Source organism: Piliocolobus tephrosceles, chromosome 19, assembly GCF_002776525.5.
Source record: "Piliocolobus tephrosceles isolate RC106 chromosome 19, ASM277652v3, whole genome shotgun sequence".
In the NCBI taxonomy this organism is placed as follows: domain Eukaryota; kingdom Metazoa; phylum Chordata; class Mammalia; order Primates; family Cercopithecidae; genus Piliocolobus; species Piliocolobus tephrosceles.
The window spans coordinates 19,651,802-19,664,892 of record NC_045452.1 but is presented as its reverse complement, the minus strand read 5'-3'; the positions used below and the strand labels follow the sequence as shown (position 1 = coordinate 19,664,892).

General features: G+C 48.5%; 1 protein-coding gene across 2 annotated transcripts in view; it reads left to right on the top strand.

The window, feature by feature from the left end:
• The first annotated feature begins 212 nt into the window (after window positions 1-212).
• ANKRD54 (ankyrin repeat domain 54) overlaps window positions 213-13,091 on the top strand; it is a 19,762-nt gene continuing 6,883 nt past the window's right edge. The window contains exons 1-3 of one of the 2 annotated variants that reach the window (XM_026448477.2): window positions 213-877; window positions 4,509-4,556; window positions 12,640-12,733. In XM_026448477.2, the coding sequence (XP_026304262.1) occupies window positions 4,536-4,556; window positions 12,640-12,733 (115 nt within the window). In that variant the 5' untranslated portion in view covers window positions 213-877; window positions 4,509-4,535. Of the gene's footprint in view, window positions 878-4,508; window positions 4,557-12,634; window positions 12,734-13,091 lie in introns of both variants that reach the window. The other variant, XM_023222211.2, reaches the window with a different exon arrangement.

The following is a 13,091-nucleotide window of genomic DNA, read 5'->3' as shown; positions in this document are numbered from 1 at the left end:
ATCCTGGCCAATATGGTGAAACCCCGTCTCTACTAAAAATAAAAAAAATTAGCTAGGCGTGATGGCGGGCGCCTGTAGTCTCAGCAACTCGGGAGGCTGAGGCAGGAGAATCGGTTGAACCCAGGAGGCGGCGGTTGCAGTGAGCCAAGATTTCGAACCTGGCGACAGAGTGGGACTCCAAAAAAAAAAAAAAAAGTGTCTGAAATGCCGTTTTATGGGCTCCGGTGGCGAGGTACCGCGAAAGCCAAGGTCACTTTAAGTTTATGATTGGTTATTATTTCTGTCAGTCACGTTGCCGGAAATCCTGTCCAATTATCCTACTTATACTGTGCCCTCCCTTTCCGATTGGTTTTGGGAGGGGTTTAAGCTGGAAGGGTCGTCATTGGTTCGCCGCTACGGCTCGGCCTGAGCCCACCCCGGCTCGGTTGCCGTGGTTGCAGGCCCGGCCAGCCCGCCCGCTAGCTGACAGCGCGACTCAGGTAGGAGGGAAGTAGGTCCGTTGGTCGATCGGGAACGAGGCTCCGGCGGCCAGGCCCGCGCGGAGCCGTTGCCATGGCAGCCGCCGCCGGGGACGCGGACGACGAGCGGCGCTCGGGCCACTCGAGCTCGGAGGGCGAGTGCGCGGTGGCGCCGGAGCCGCTGACGGGCGCTGAGGGCCTCTTCTCCTTCGCCGACTTCGGGTCTGCGCTGGGCGGCGGCGCGGGCCTCTCGGGCCGGGCGTCCGGCGGGGCCCAGTCGCCGCTGCGCTACCTGCACGTCCTGTGGCAGCAGGATGCGGAGCCGCGCGACGAGCTGCGCTGCAAGATCCCCGCTGGCCGACTGAGGCGTGCCGCCAGGCCCCACCGGCGGCTCGGGCCCACGGGCAAGGAGGTGCACGGTGAGCGGCGCGGGGACCCGGGGCGGAGCAACCGGGATGAGGGGCGGGGCCTTGGAGGAAGCCTGGCTGCGCTTTGGTCGCCCCCGACCCTCAGTCGCGGTTCCCCGACGTCTGCGCTGAGGGCCACACTGACCCTTGAGTCTCCTTTCAGTAATGATGGTGATGATGGTTTTTAAAAAAGTCTTCCTGCTCTGAGACAGTCACCCCAGACTTCTCTCACTGGGGAATTTCTGAATGGAAACTTCCCATGACTCGGAACACTTATTGGTGGGTAATAAAATGAAGTACTGGAGAACGCTTTTATTATCAGGGAGAGGGGAGGCCAGAGCCTGCAGCCAAGTCGTATCAGCTTGTTTAAATGCATGGACTTGGACTCCTTTACCACATTAAGACCTTAGGGCAGATGATAGACCCTTTCAACCTTAGTTTACTTTTTAAATTTTTTTATTTTTTATTTTATTTAATTTATTATTATCATATTTTTTGAGACGGAGTCTCTCTCTGTTGCCCAGGCTGGAGTGCAGTGGCGTGATCTCGGTTCACTGCAACCTCCGCCCCCTGGGTTCAAGCGATTCTCCTGCCTCAGCCTCCCGAGTAGCTGGGGTTAAAGGTGCCCGCTACCACCCCCGGTTAATTTTTGTAATTTTAGTAGAGATGGGGTTTCGCCATGTTGGCCAGGCTAGTCTCGAACTCCTGACCTCAGGTGATCCACCTGCCTCGGCCTCCCAAAATACTGGCATAACAGGCATGAGCCATTGGCCTGGCCTCAGCCTTAGTTTTCTCATCTGTAAAATGGGATGAGTTAAGTAAGGTAATGGATGTTAGCTGTTATGCTGCTTTTGTTGTGCCCCAAACATGCTGATACATGATCATTTGTCCTCACAAGAACTCTTTGAAATATAGAAATTCTTCCCATTTTACTGAAGAGGAAACTGAGGCTCAGAGAAATTGTCTTATTCCAGGTCACATAGCAAGTGGCTGTTGCTGATATTAGAATCCGGGTCAGCCCGGCTCAAACTCCTGCTCTGGTATATCTACCATATTGTCTTCTATATTACATGGGTGACACGGAAACCCAGTCACCGAGAGATTAAGAATGGGGACTTTTGGGGTTTCTTCCAGGACTGGCTATGACTAGCCATATTTTAGTCATGTTGCGAAGATTAAGAATTTGGAAGTGTTGGCCGGGCGCTGTGGCTCAAGCCTGTAATCCCAGCACTGTGGGAGGCTGAGACAGGCGGATCACGAGGTCAGGAGATCGAGACCATCCTGGCTAACACAGTGAAACCCCGTCTCTACTAAAAAATACAAAAAACTAGCCGGGCGAGGTGGCGGGTGCCTGTAGTCCCAGCTACTCGGGAGGCTGAGGCAGGAGAATGGCGTAAACCCGGGAGGCGGAGCTTGCAGTGAGCTGAGATCTGGCCACTGCACTCCAGCCTGGGCAACAGAGGGAGACCCCGTCTAAAAAAAAAAAAAAAAAAAAGAATTTGGAAGTGTTGTATAGACTGTACAGTGCTGTATGAAAGCAAGGAATTGTTATGTATCTGAATTGCAATTTTTGACCATATCTCCGATGACAAAGACGTTGCTTTCCATTAGCCATTGGAGGAGGAAAAACTTTCTGCTTAGGAAATACCAAATTTAGGCAAATCATTTGGGAACGACCTGCTTTGAAGGAGAATAGAAGATTATTTGTGTAACCAGCTCACAAAGTGCTTCCGTGTAAATCATTTGCAATAACTCAGGGCTGGCAGAACAACTCAGCCTTGTTGTGCAGATGATAGACCCGAGGCCCAGCAGGGTTAACTAGCTTGCTCAAGGTCACCCTGCGACTACAAGTGATAGAGAGGAAATCTGGCTCCAAAAAGAGTCTTGGAGGATTTGCAGGAGCATGTGGCCTTTGTACTAGCTCCGCCTCATTTCAAGTTCCTCCTTGTTCCCAGGGCACTGTCTTTCTTTTCTTGTTTCAAGACAGAGTCTCACTTTACCACCCAGGCTGCTGTGCAAGTGGTGCAATCTTGGCTTACTGCCTCAGCCTCCCAAGTAGCTGGGACTACAGGTCCACACCACCACACCCAGCTAGTTTTTGTATTTTTAGTAGAGACGGGGTTTTACCATGTTAGATTGATTTAAGTTAGAACTTAACCTAAGATTGAGAAATATGTTTTCTTTCTTTCTTTTTTTTTTTTTTTTTGAGATGGAGCGTTGCTCTGCCACCCAGGCTGGAGTGCCGTGGTGTGATTTTGGGCTCAAGTGATTCTTGTGTCTCAACCTGCCAAGTAGCTGGGATTACAGGCATGCACCACCACACTTGCCTACTTTTTGTATTTTTATTTTATTTATTTATTTATTTTGATTTTATTTATTTATTTAGAGACGGAATCTCACTCTATCGCCCAGGCTGGAGTGCAGTGGCGCAATCTTGGCTCACTGCAACCTCTCGCTCTCAGGTTCAAGTAATTCTCCTGCCTTAGCCTCCCGAGTAGCTGGGATAACAGGCATGCACCATCATGCCTGGCTAATTTTTGTATTTTTAGTAGAGACAGGATTTCACCTTACTGGCCCGGCTGGTCTCAAACTCCTGACCTCGTGATCCACCCACCTTGGCCTCTCAAACTGTTGGGATTACAGGCGTGAGCCACTGCACTCGGTCTATTTTTTTTTTCTTTTTTTTTGTGACAGTCTCACTCTGTTGCCCAAGCTGGAGTACAATGGCACAATCTTGGCTCACTGCAACCTCTGCCTCCTGGGCTTAAGCGATTCTCCTGCCTGAGCCTCCCAAGTAGCTGGGATTATAGGCGTGTACCCCCATGCCCAACTAATTTTTTGTATTTTACTATAGACAAGGTTTCACCATGTTGCCTAGGGTGGTTTGAAACTCTAGAGCATAGGCAATCTGCCCGCCTCGGCTTTCCAACGTTCTGGGATTACAGGCGTGAGTCACCACGTCTGGCTATTTTTGTATTTTTAGTAGAGATGGGGTTTCACCTATTGGCTGGGCTGGTCTTGAACTCCTAGCCTCAAGTGTTGCACCTGCCTTGGCCTCCCAAAGTACTGGGATTATAGGCATGAACCACATCCGGCCATCATGACTTTTTTTTTTTTTTTTCTCCCTGAGACAGAGTCTCGCTTTGTCGCCCAGGCTGGAGTGCAATGACGTAATCTTCGCTCACTGTAGCCTCCACCTTCTGGCTTTAACCCATTCTCCTACCTCAGCCTCCTAAGTAGCTGGTATTGCAGGCGCGTGCCACCACACCCGGCTAGATGGCTGTTTTAGCTGTTTTTTTTTTGTTTTTGTTTTCTAAGACAGAGTATGACTCTGTCACCAGGCTGGAGTGGCACGATTTTGGCTTATTGCACCCTTCACATTCTGGGTTCAAGCGATTCTCCTGCCTCAGCCTCCAGCTACTCCAGAGTAGCTGGGATTACAGGCATGCGCCACCACACCCAGCTAATTTTCTTGTAGTTTTAGTAGAGACAGGCTTTCACCATGTTGTCCAGGCTGGTTTTGAGCTCCTGGCCTCAAGTGATCTGCTTGCCTTGGCCTCCCAAAGTGCTGGGATTACAAGCGTGAGCCATCACTCCCAGCCAATGGCTGTTTTTTTAAACTGGCATGTTACTCTCTTTACAGCTCTGAAGAGACTGAGGGACTCAGCCAATGCCAACGATGTGGAAACAGGTGAGTGTGCACAGTGGGTTCAGCTACAGGGACCCATGGGCTGGTTGGGGAAGGAAAAGGCCAGGTAATCAATGTATGGGAAGGCAGTCTGCAAGCTCACCCCCTTGGAGCAGGCTCACTGTATTTATTGTCTGACTGTGCAGTCATCTTGCTGAAGGTAAGTCTAGCTTAGACACTCACTCTCCCCATGCTCCCCTGTCACTTTGAACTTCCTGATGTCATAGCATTTACCACCCTGTGGAATCCTTGATGGTGGGGAGACCATGTATACTTTTGTATCCCTGGGAGCCAGCACAGTCGTCTGCAAAGAGCAGGCACTCACTTTGGAACTTCTGGTTAATGGGAGTGAATATTCAACTTAGCTGCCACGGCCAGGTGAGGTGGTTCATGCCTGTAATCCCAGCACTTTGGGAGGCTAAGGCAGGAGGATCACTTGAGCTCAGGAGTTCGAGACCAGCCCAGACAACATAGGGAGACCCTGTCTCTACAAAAAGTAAATGTTGGCCGGGTACGGTGGCTTACACCTGTAACTAAAAATACAAAAACTTAACCGGGCATGGTGGCGGGCGCCTGTAGTCCCAGCTACTCGGAAGCCTGTGGCAGGAGAATGGTGTGAACCCGGGAGGCAGAGCTTGCAGTAAGTTGAGATCGCACCACTGTACTGCAGCCTGGGCGACAGAGCGAGACTCCGTCTCAAAAAAAAAAGTAAATGTTAAAAAAAAAATTAGCCAGATGTGGTGACTCGCTCCTGTAGTCCCAGCTGCTTAGGAGGCTGAAGTGGGAAGATTGCTTGAGTCTGGGAGTTTGAGACTTCAGTGAGCTACGATTTTGCCACTGCACTCCAATCTGGACAACAGAGTGAGACCCTGTCTCAGACAAAAAAAAACAAACAAAAAATCCCCAAAACGTTAGCTGCCAGGTGATCATCTACACGGAGCCACCACCTTCAGCTGCTCAGTGAGACCTTGTGGTAGTTACAGGTCAGGTGGTTCTCAACTTGTTTAGTTACATGAGCATCTGAAAGGCATGGGCGGGGCTCCTAGAAGGACACCACGCTGTCTGGTTTTTGTTGTTCTCCAGTGTTCACTAGTCAATAGTATCAAAGGTACAAGGACACTTTATACAATAAGAAACTGAATTTTATCCACTGACTTAAAATTCTTTCTGTGAATCAGGAAAAAGTGGTATATTCGTCTTCTATGGCTGTTTTAACAAATAACCACAAACTTAGTGGCCTAAACAACAGAAATTTATTATCATACAGTTCCGTGGGTCAAAAGTCCAACATAAGCCTCATCAGGCTGAGACAGAGATGACGGCAGGACTGCATTGCCTTCTGGAGGCTCTAGGGGAGAATCTGTCTCCTGCCTTCTCCAGATTCTACTGGCTGTCCACATTCCTTGGCTGATGGCTGGCCTCTTCCTCCATCTTCAAAGCCAGGAATAGTGGGCTGAGTCCTTCTCACTTTGACCTGTCGCTGGTTCTAGTAGCAGGGATAAGTTCTCTGATTTTAAGAGTTTGTGGTTGGGCACAGTGACTCATGTTTGTAATCACAGCATGATAGGACCTGAAGCAGGAGGATTGCTTGAGACCAGGAGTTCAAGACCAGCTTGGGCAAAATAGTGAGACCCTGTCTCCACACAAAAAAAAATTTTTTTTTTTTTTGAGATGGAGTCTTGCTCTGTTGCCCAGGCTGGAGTGCAATGGTATGATCTTGGCTCACTGCAACCTCCATATCCAGGTTCAAGCAATTCTCCTGTCTCAGCCTCCCGAGTAGCTGGGACTACAGGCGTGTACCACCAGGCCTGGCTAATTTTTGTATTTTTAATAGAGATGGGGTTTCTTTTTTTTTTTTTTTTTTTTTTTGAGACGGCGTCTGTCTCTGTCGCCCAGGCTGGAGCGCAGTGGCCGGATCTCAGCTCACTGCAAGCTCCACCTCCCGGGTTCACGCCATTCTCCTGCCTCAGCCTCTGGAGTAGCTGGGACTACAGGCGCCCGCCACCTCGCCTGGCTAGTTTTTTGTATTTTTTAGTAGAGACGGGGTTTCACTGTGTTAGCCAGGATGGTCTCGATCTCCTGACCTCGTGATCCGCCCGTCTCGGCCTCCCAAAGTGCTGGGATTACAGGCTTGAGCCACCGCGCCCAGCGAGAGATGGGGTTTCACCATATTGACCAGGCTGGTCTTGAACTCCTGACCGCCTTGGCCTCCCAAAGTGTTGGGATTACAGGCGTAAGCCACAGTGCCCAGCCTATAAAAAATTTAAAAATTAGCTAGGTATGGGTGGCACACACCTGTGGTTCCAGCTACTCGGGTGTCTGAGGTGGGAGGATAGCTTGAGCCTGGGAAGTCAAGGCTGTAGTGAGCTCTATTTATACCACTGTACGAACGAGCCTGGGCAGCAGAGCGAGACTGTCAAAAAAAAAAAAAAAAAACCTCATAATTAGATTGGAATAATCCAGGATAAGCTCCTCATCTCAAGGTCCTTAGCCTTGGTCAAATCTACAAAGTCCTTTTTGCCATGTAAATTAACATATGCACAAATTCAGGGACTAGGGTGTGGACATCTTTGGGAGCCATTATTCTGCTTATCTCAAGTGGAATCATTCTGTTTTGGTGGCAGGATGCTATGATCAGCAGCTGAAGTGTGAGCACTGGTTGAAGGCCATGGGTTAGAAGAGCCCACTTAGACCAGATGTGGAGAGGGGATCGTTTAGCACAGGGAGCTGAAGTGTTGCACCACAGGTTTTGAGCTGGTTTTCTTGCTCCTGGTGTAGCAGTAGTCAGCAGGCCCAGATGCTGGAGAGTTTTTCAGCTCTCTTCACTTCAGTCTCTTTTTCCATGAACTATAATATGTTGCAGTATTTAAGCAGCAACCCAGATTGCTTTTCAAGAAAACGTAATAAGCATTCTTTTTTTTAATATCTCTAATGTGTAGCCAGAGAATATTTTAATTATACTCTATTTCCACAGAAAGTCTAGTTTGTCTTGAATCAGGTGGTTTTATTATTTTTATAGCAATGCTGTAATTTTTCATTCAGAGCCTCTCAGATTGACAGGTCCCTGCAGCACTCTGATGATGAAACACTGTAGGATTAGCATCTTCGCTCTTCATTTTGATGGTTAGCATTTTGTGTTCCTTCTGTGAATGTTCGTTTGGTTTTTGTATAGTTCATTTCATTTCATTTCATTTCATTTCATTTCATTTCATTTCTTCATTTCATTTCATTTCATATTTTATTTTAAGATGGAGTCTCCCTCTGTCGCCCAGGCTGGAGTGCAGTGGCGCGATCTCTGTTCACTGCAAGCTCTGCCTCCCAAGTTCACGCCATTCTCCTGTCTCAGCCTCCTGAGTAGCTAGGACTACAGGTGCCCGCCACCACGCCCGGCTAATTTTTTGTATTTTTAGTAGAGACAGGTTTTCACTGTGTTAGCCAGGATGGTCTTGATTTCCTGACCTTGTGATCACACCTGTAATCCCAACACTTTAAGAGGCTGAGGCAGAAGGATGACTTCAGTCTAGGAGTTTGAGACTACCCTGTGCACCATATCGAGATTTTATCTCTACAGGGCCGGGTGCGGTGGCTCAGGCCTGTAAGCCCAGAACTTTGGGAGGCTGAGGCAGGCAGATCATGAGGTCAGGAGTTTGAGACCAGCCTGGCCAATATGGTGAAACTCCGTCTCTACTAAAAATACAAAAAAAATTAGCTGGATGTAGTGGTGCGTGCCTGTAGTCCCAGCTACTTGGGAGGCTGAGGCAGAAGAATCATTGCATCCGGGAAGGGGAGGTTACAATGAGCTGAGATCGCACCGTTGCACTCCAGCCTGGGCAACAGAGCGAGACTCTTGTCTCAAAAAAGAAAAAAAAATGGTATTTTATCTCTACAAAAAATCAAAAAAATTAGCCAGGCATGATGATGTGCACCTGTAGTTCCAGCTACTTAGGCTGAGGTGGGAGGATTGCTTGAGCACAGAAAGTCACGGCTGCAGTGAGCTATGATCGTGCCATTGCATTCCAACCAGGGTGACACAGCACGACCCTGTTTTTAAAAGTAAAAATAACAAAATAACAAAAACATTTTTAAAAAGTGTTGTGGAAATTAGAGAAATATATAAGAAAAACATCCATGTCCGCAAAGGAACTAATCTGTTAATATTTTGCTGAATATCTTTCAAGGCTTTTTTTCCTATACACTGGAATTTTCTTTATGGGCTAACTTGCAGACTGCTATATACACATGTTGTAGCCTGCATAATTTTTTGTGTATTATAAACATTTTTTCGGGCCAGGTGCGGTGGCTCACACTTGTAATCCCAGCACTTTGGGAGGCTGAAGTGGGCGGATCACCTGAGGTCGGGAGTTCAAGACCAGCCTGACCAATATGGTGAAACCCCATCTCTACTAAAAATACAAAAATTAGCCAGGCATGGTGGCAGCCGCCTGTAATCCCAGCTACTCGGGAGGCTGAGACATGAGAATTGCTTGAATCTGGGAGGCAGAGGTTGCAATTAGCCAAGACCCACCACTGCCCTCCAGCCTGGGCAATAGAGCGAGACTTCGTCTCAAAAAACAAATAAACATTTTTTATAGTCTTTGTAACCTTTTTTTTGGTAGAGATGAGGTCTCACTATGTTGCCCAGGCTGGTCTTAAACTCCTAGGCTCAAGTGATTCACCCACCTCGGCCTCCCAAAGTGCTGGGATTACCCATTTTGTTGTTGTTTTGTTTTGTTTTGTTTTTGTTTGTTTGTTTTGAGACGGAGTTTCGCTCTTATTGCCCAGGCTGGAGTACAATGGGGCAATCTCGGCTCACTGCAACCTCTGCCTCCCAGGTTCAAGGGATTTTCCTGCCTCAGCCTCCCAAGTAGCTGGGATTACAGGCATGTACCACCACACCCAGCTAATTTTGTATTTTTGGTAGAGAAGGGGTTTCTCCATGTTGGTCAGGCTGGTCTTGACCTCCCAACCTCAGGTGATCTGCCTGCCTCGGCCTCCCAAAGTGCTGGGATTACAAGCGTGAACCACCGTGCCCAGCCCTGTGGTTTTTTGTTTTGTTTTGAGATGGGGTCTGGCTCTGTCACCCAAGATAGAGTGCAGTGGTGTGATCTTGGCTCACTGCAGCCTGTGCCTCCCGGGCTCAAGCGATTCTCCTGCCTCAGTCTCCCCAGTAGCTGGGATTACAGGTGTCCACCACCACACCTGGCTAATGTTTGTACTTTTAGTAGAAATGGGGTTTCGCCATGTTGCCAAGGCTGGTCTCAAACTCCTGACCCAAGGTGATAGACCCATCTCAGCCTCCCAAAGTGCTGGGATTGCAAGCATAAGCCACCGTGCCCAGACTCTCATCAGCTTTTTCTTGCCATTTTTATTCATTTATTCAGCCAGTCTGCATCATTAGTGAAACATATTACTTGTATGACACTATATTTGACACCAAGGTTATAAAGATAAAACAAGGTCGGGTGCGGTGGCTCACACCTAGTAATCCCAGCACTTTGGGAGGCTGAGGCGGGCGGATCACGAGGTCAGGAGATCGAGACCATCTTGGCTAGTATGGTGAAACCCTGTCTCCACTAAAAATACAAAAAATTAGCCGGGCGTGGTGGTGGGCACCTGTGGTCCCAGCTACTTGGGAGGCTGAGGCAGGAAAATGGCGTGAACCTGGGAGGCGGAGCTTGCAGTGAGCCGAGATAGCGCCACTGCACTCCAGCCTGGGCGACAGAGCAAAACTCCATCTCAAAAAAAAAAAAAAAAAAAGAAAAGATAAAACAAGAAAGGTACAGTATAGGCCTGGCACAGTGACTCATGCCTGTATTCCCATCATTTTGGGAGGCTGAGGCGGGCAGATCTCTTGAGGTCAGGAGGTCCAGACCAGCCTGGCCAATGTGGTGAAAACCCGTCTCTACTAAAAACACAAAAATCAGCTGGGTATGGTGGCATGTGCCTGTATTCACAGCTACTTAGGAGGCTGAGGCAGGAGAATCACTTGAACCTGGGAGGTGCAGGGTGCAGTGAGCCGAAATCGTGTTGCTGCACTCCAGCCTGGGCAACAAAGTGAGACTCCACCTCAAAACAAAAAAGTACAGTATAGTTGGACAGGAAGTATGTAATATGATACTATTTAAACACACACACACACACACACAGAAGTAAAGTTAGTGTTTAGTTGAAGAGGTGTAAATTTTGGAGCCAGAAAAACATGGGTTTATATTCCAGCTTTGCCTCCTGTTATCTGGGTTAATGTAGCTTACATCCTTTGTAATGTCTTTGACCCGAGGTGTCCTGGTCTGTAAAATGCACTTGACACCATGCTGGGTCATTGAGGGGTTTAGCATTCAGGTACCTAATGCCTGACTGGTGTTCATTGTATGGTAACAATTCCCCTAAAATAGCACAAGATGTTAATAGTAGAGGAAGAAGATGAACAGGTCACTAAGTGGGTATGGAAGTGGGAGGGGCTGACTCAGCTTGAGGAGACAGCTGGATTCCTGGAGAGGAAGCTGTCGGGACTTTATCTGAAAGGACTCAAGTCCTTGAGAGGTTTGCTGGGTGAAAGAGACTAAAATGTCTGCTCTAAAATGGCATTTGGCAGCAATTTTCTCCATTTTAGCTGGACATGTACATTAGTACATAATGCATCACATTTATAGTGCCTCCCTACTTTTCAAAGAAGGAATTTCATATCCATTATTTTCATCACAGAAGCTCTGGAAATTAGCAGGGCAGATATTTCCATTTGCTGGTGAACTGGGACGCAAATCCAGGCCTTTGTACTCCCAAGTCAGTCTTTCCACTGCCCCATGCTGTTGGCAATGTACTCCTTTTTCATCCTTTTTTCCGCTATGTAATTTCAAATGACCTGTCTTTAAGCTCAGAGGTTCATTTTTCTGCTTGTTCAAGTCTGCTGTTGAAGCTATTATGTTTTATTTCATCCATTGACTTCTTCAGCTACAGGATTTCTGTTTATTTGTTTTTCTTTTTTTTCTTTCTTTCTTTCTTTTTTTTTTTTTTGAGACGGAGTCTCACTCTGTCGCCCAGGCTGGAGTGCAGTGGCCGGATCTCAGCTCACTGCAAGCTCCGCCTCCCAAGTTTACGCCATTCTCCTGCCTCAGCCTCCCGAGTAGCTAAGACTACAGGCACCCGCCACCTCGCCCTGCTAGTTTTTTGTATTTTTTTTAGTAGAGACGGGGTTTCACCGTGTTAGCCAGGATGGTCTCGATTTCCTGACCTCGTGATCCGCCCATCTCGGCCTCCCAAAGTGCTGGGATTACAGGCTTGAGCCACCGCGCCCAGCCTCTTTTTTTTTTTTTTTGAGACAGGGTCTTACTCTGTCACCTAGGCTACAGTGCAGTGGCACATTCTCGGCTTACTGCAACCTCCCCATCCTAAGTTCAAGCGATTCTCCTGCCTCAGCTACCCAAGTAGCTGGGATTACAGGCGCCTGCCATTATGTCCAGCCAATTTTTGGATTTTTTCAGTAGGGACAGGGTTTTACCATGTTGGCCAGGCTGGTCTTGAACTCCTGACCTCAGGTGATCCACCTGCGTCGGCCTCCCAAAGTGCTGGGATTACAGGCATGATCCATTGCGCCCAGCCTGTAGATACTTTTACTCAGAGTTATCTCCGTGAGATTCACCCATGAATACTGCCTGTATCAGTAGTCTTCCTTCAGCATCCTCGGAGGATTGCTGCCTGCTGGGAACAAAGCGTAGGCCAATAGCTTGGGCAGCTGTTTGCAGCCAGAATGGATGTGTATCCAAGCTGAGGTCAAGGGAGGGGGGCCACTCTCTATGCTAGGGATTCTTGTGACCCTAAAATTTCTGACCCTGAGGGCCTAGAACCTCCTACTTATCACTAGGCATGTAGTTTGAGCACCCAGAATCCATGGCCCTCAGTTACGCCCTCAGATGAACAAGTCGCTTGTTCCCATGGGACCAGCATCCAGGAACGGCTGCTTTCCTATGCATTGTTGATGTCTTGTCTAGAGGTACCCCTGAGCCTCCCTCTCCATCCCTCGAGTCTGCAGCTTAGCTAACATTGCCGCTTTCTCCCCCTTCCTCCCTCTGTCTTGGTGGTGTCAGTGCAGCAGCTGCTGGAAGATGGCGCGGATCCCTGTGCAGCTGATGACAAGGGCCGCACAGCTCTACACTTTGCCTCCTGCAATGGCAATGACCAGATTGGTGAGTCCTAGGGAGGGAGGAGGGAGTGGGGCTGGGCAAGTAGTGTCTCTGCACAGGCCTTAGGGGAGATGCTGCTGTCTGCACAGCCTTGGGATGCTCAGTTGTCCTGGATATAAGGAAGACTTGGCACTGCAGTGCCCTGCCGATCACCCTCTGTTAGCCTGTGGAACTGGCACTGCTAGACTGGGGCAGGGTAAACCTGGGGGAGATAATATGATTGACTGAGGGTGAAGGGATGTTACCAACTAAGAGACCACTGGAGAGTGCAGGGCCCAGGCCTTTAAGACATTCAGGTAACATTTACTCAGTGCCAACCACAGCAGCAGGACAGCTTTTCTTGTCTTTTTTTTTTTTTTTT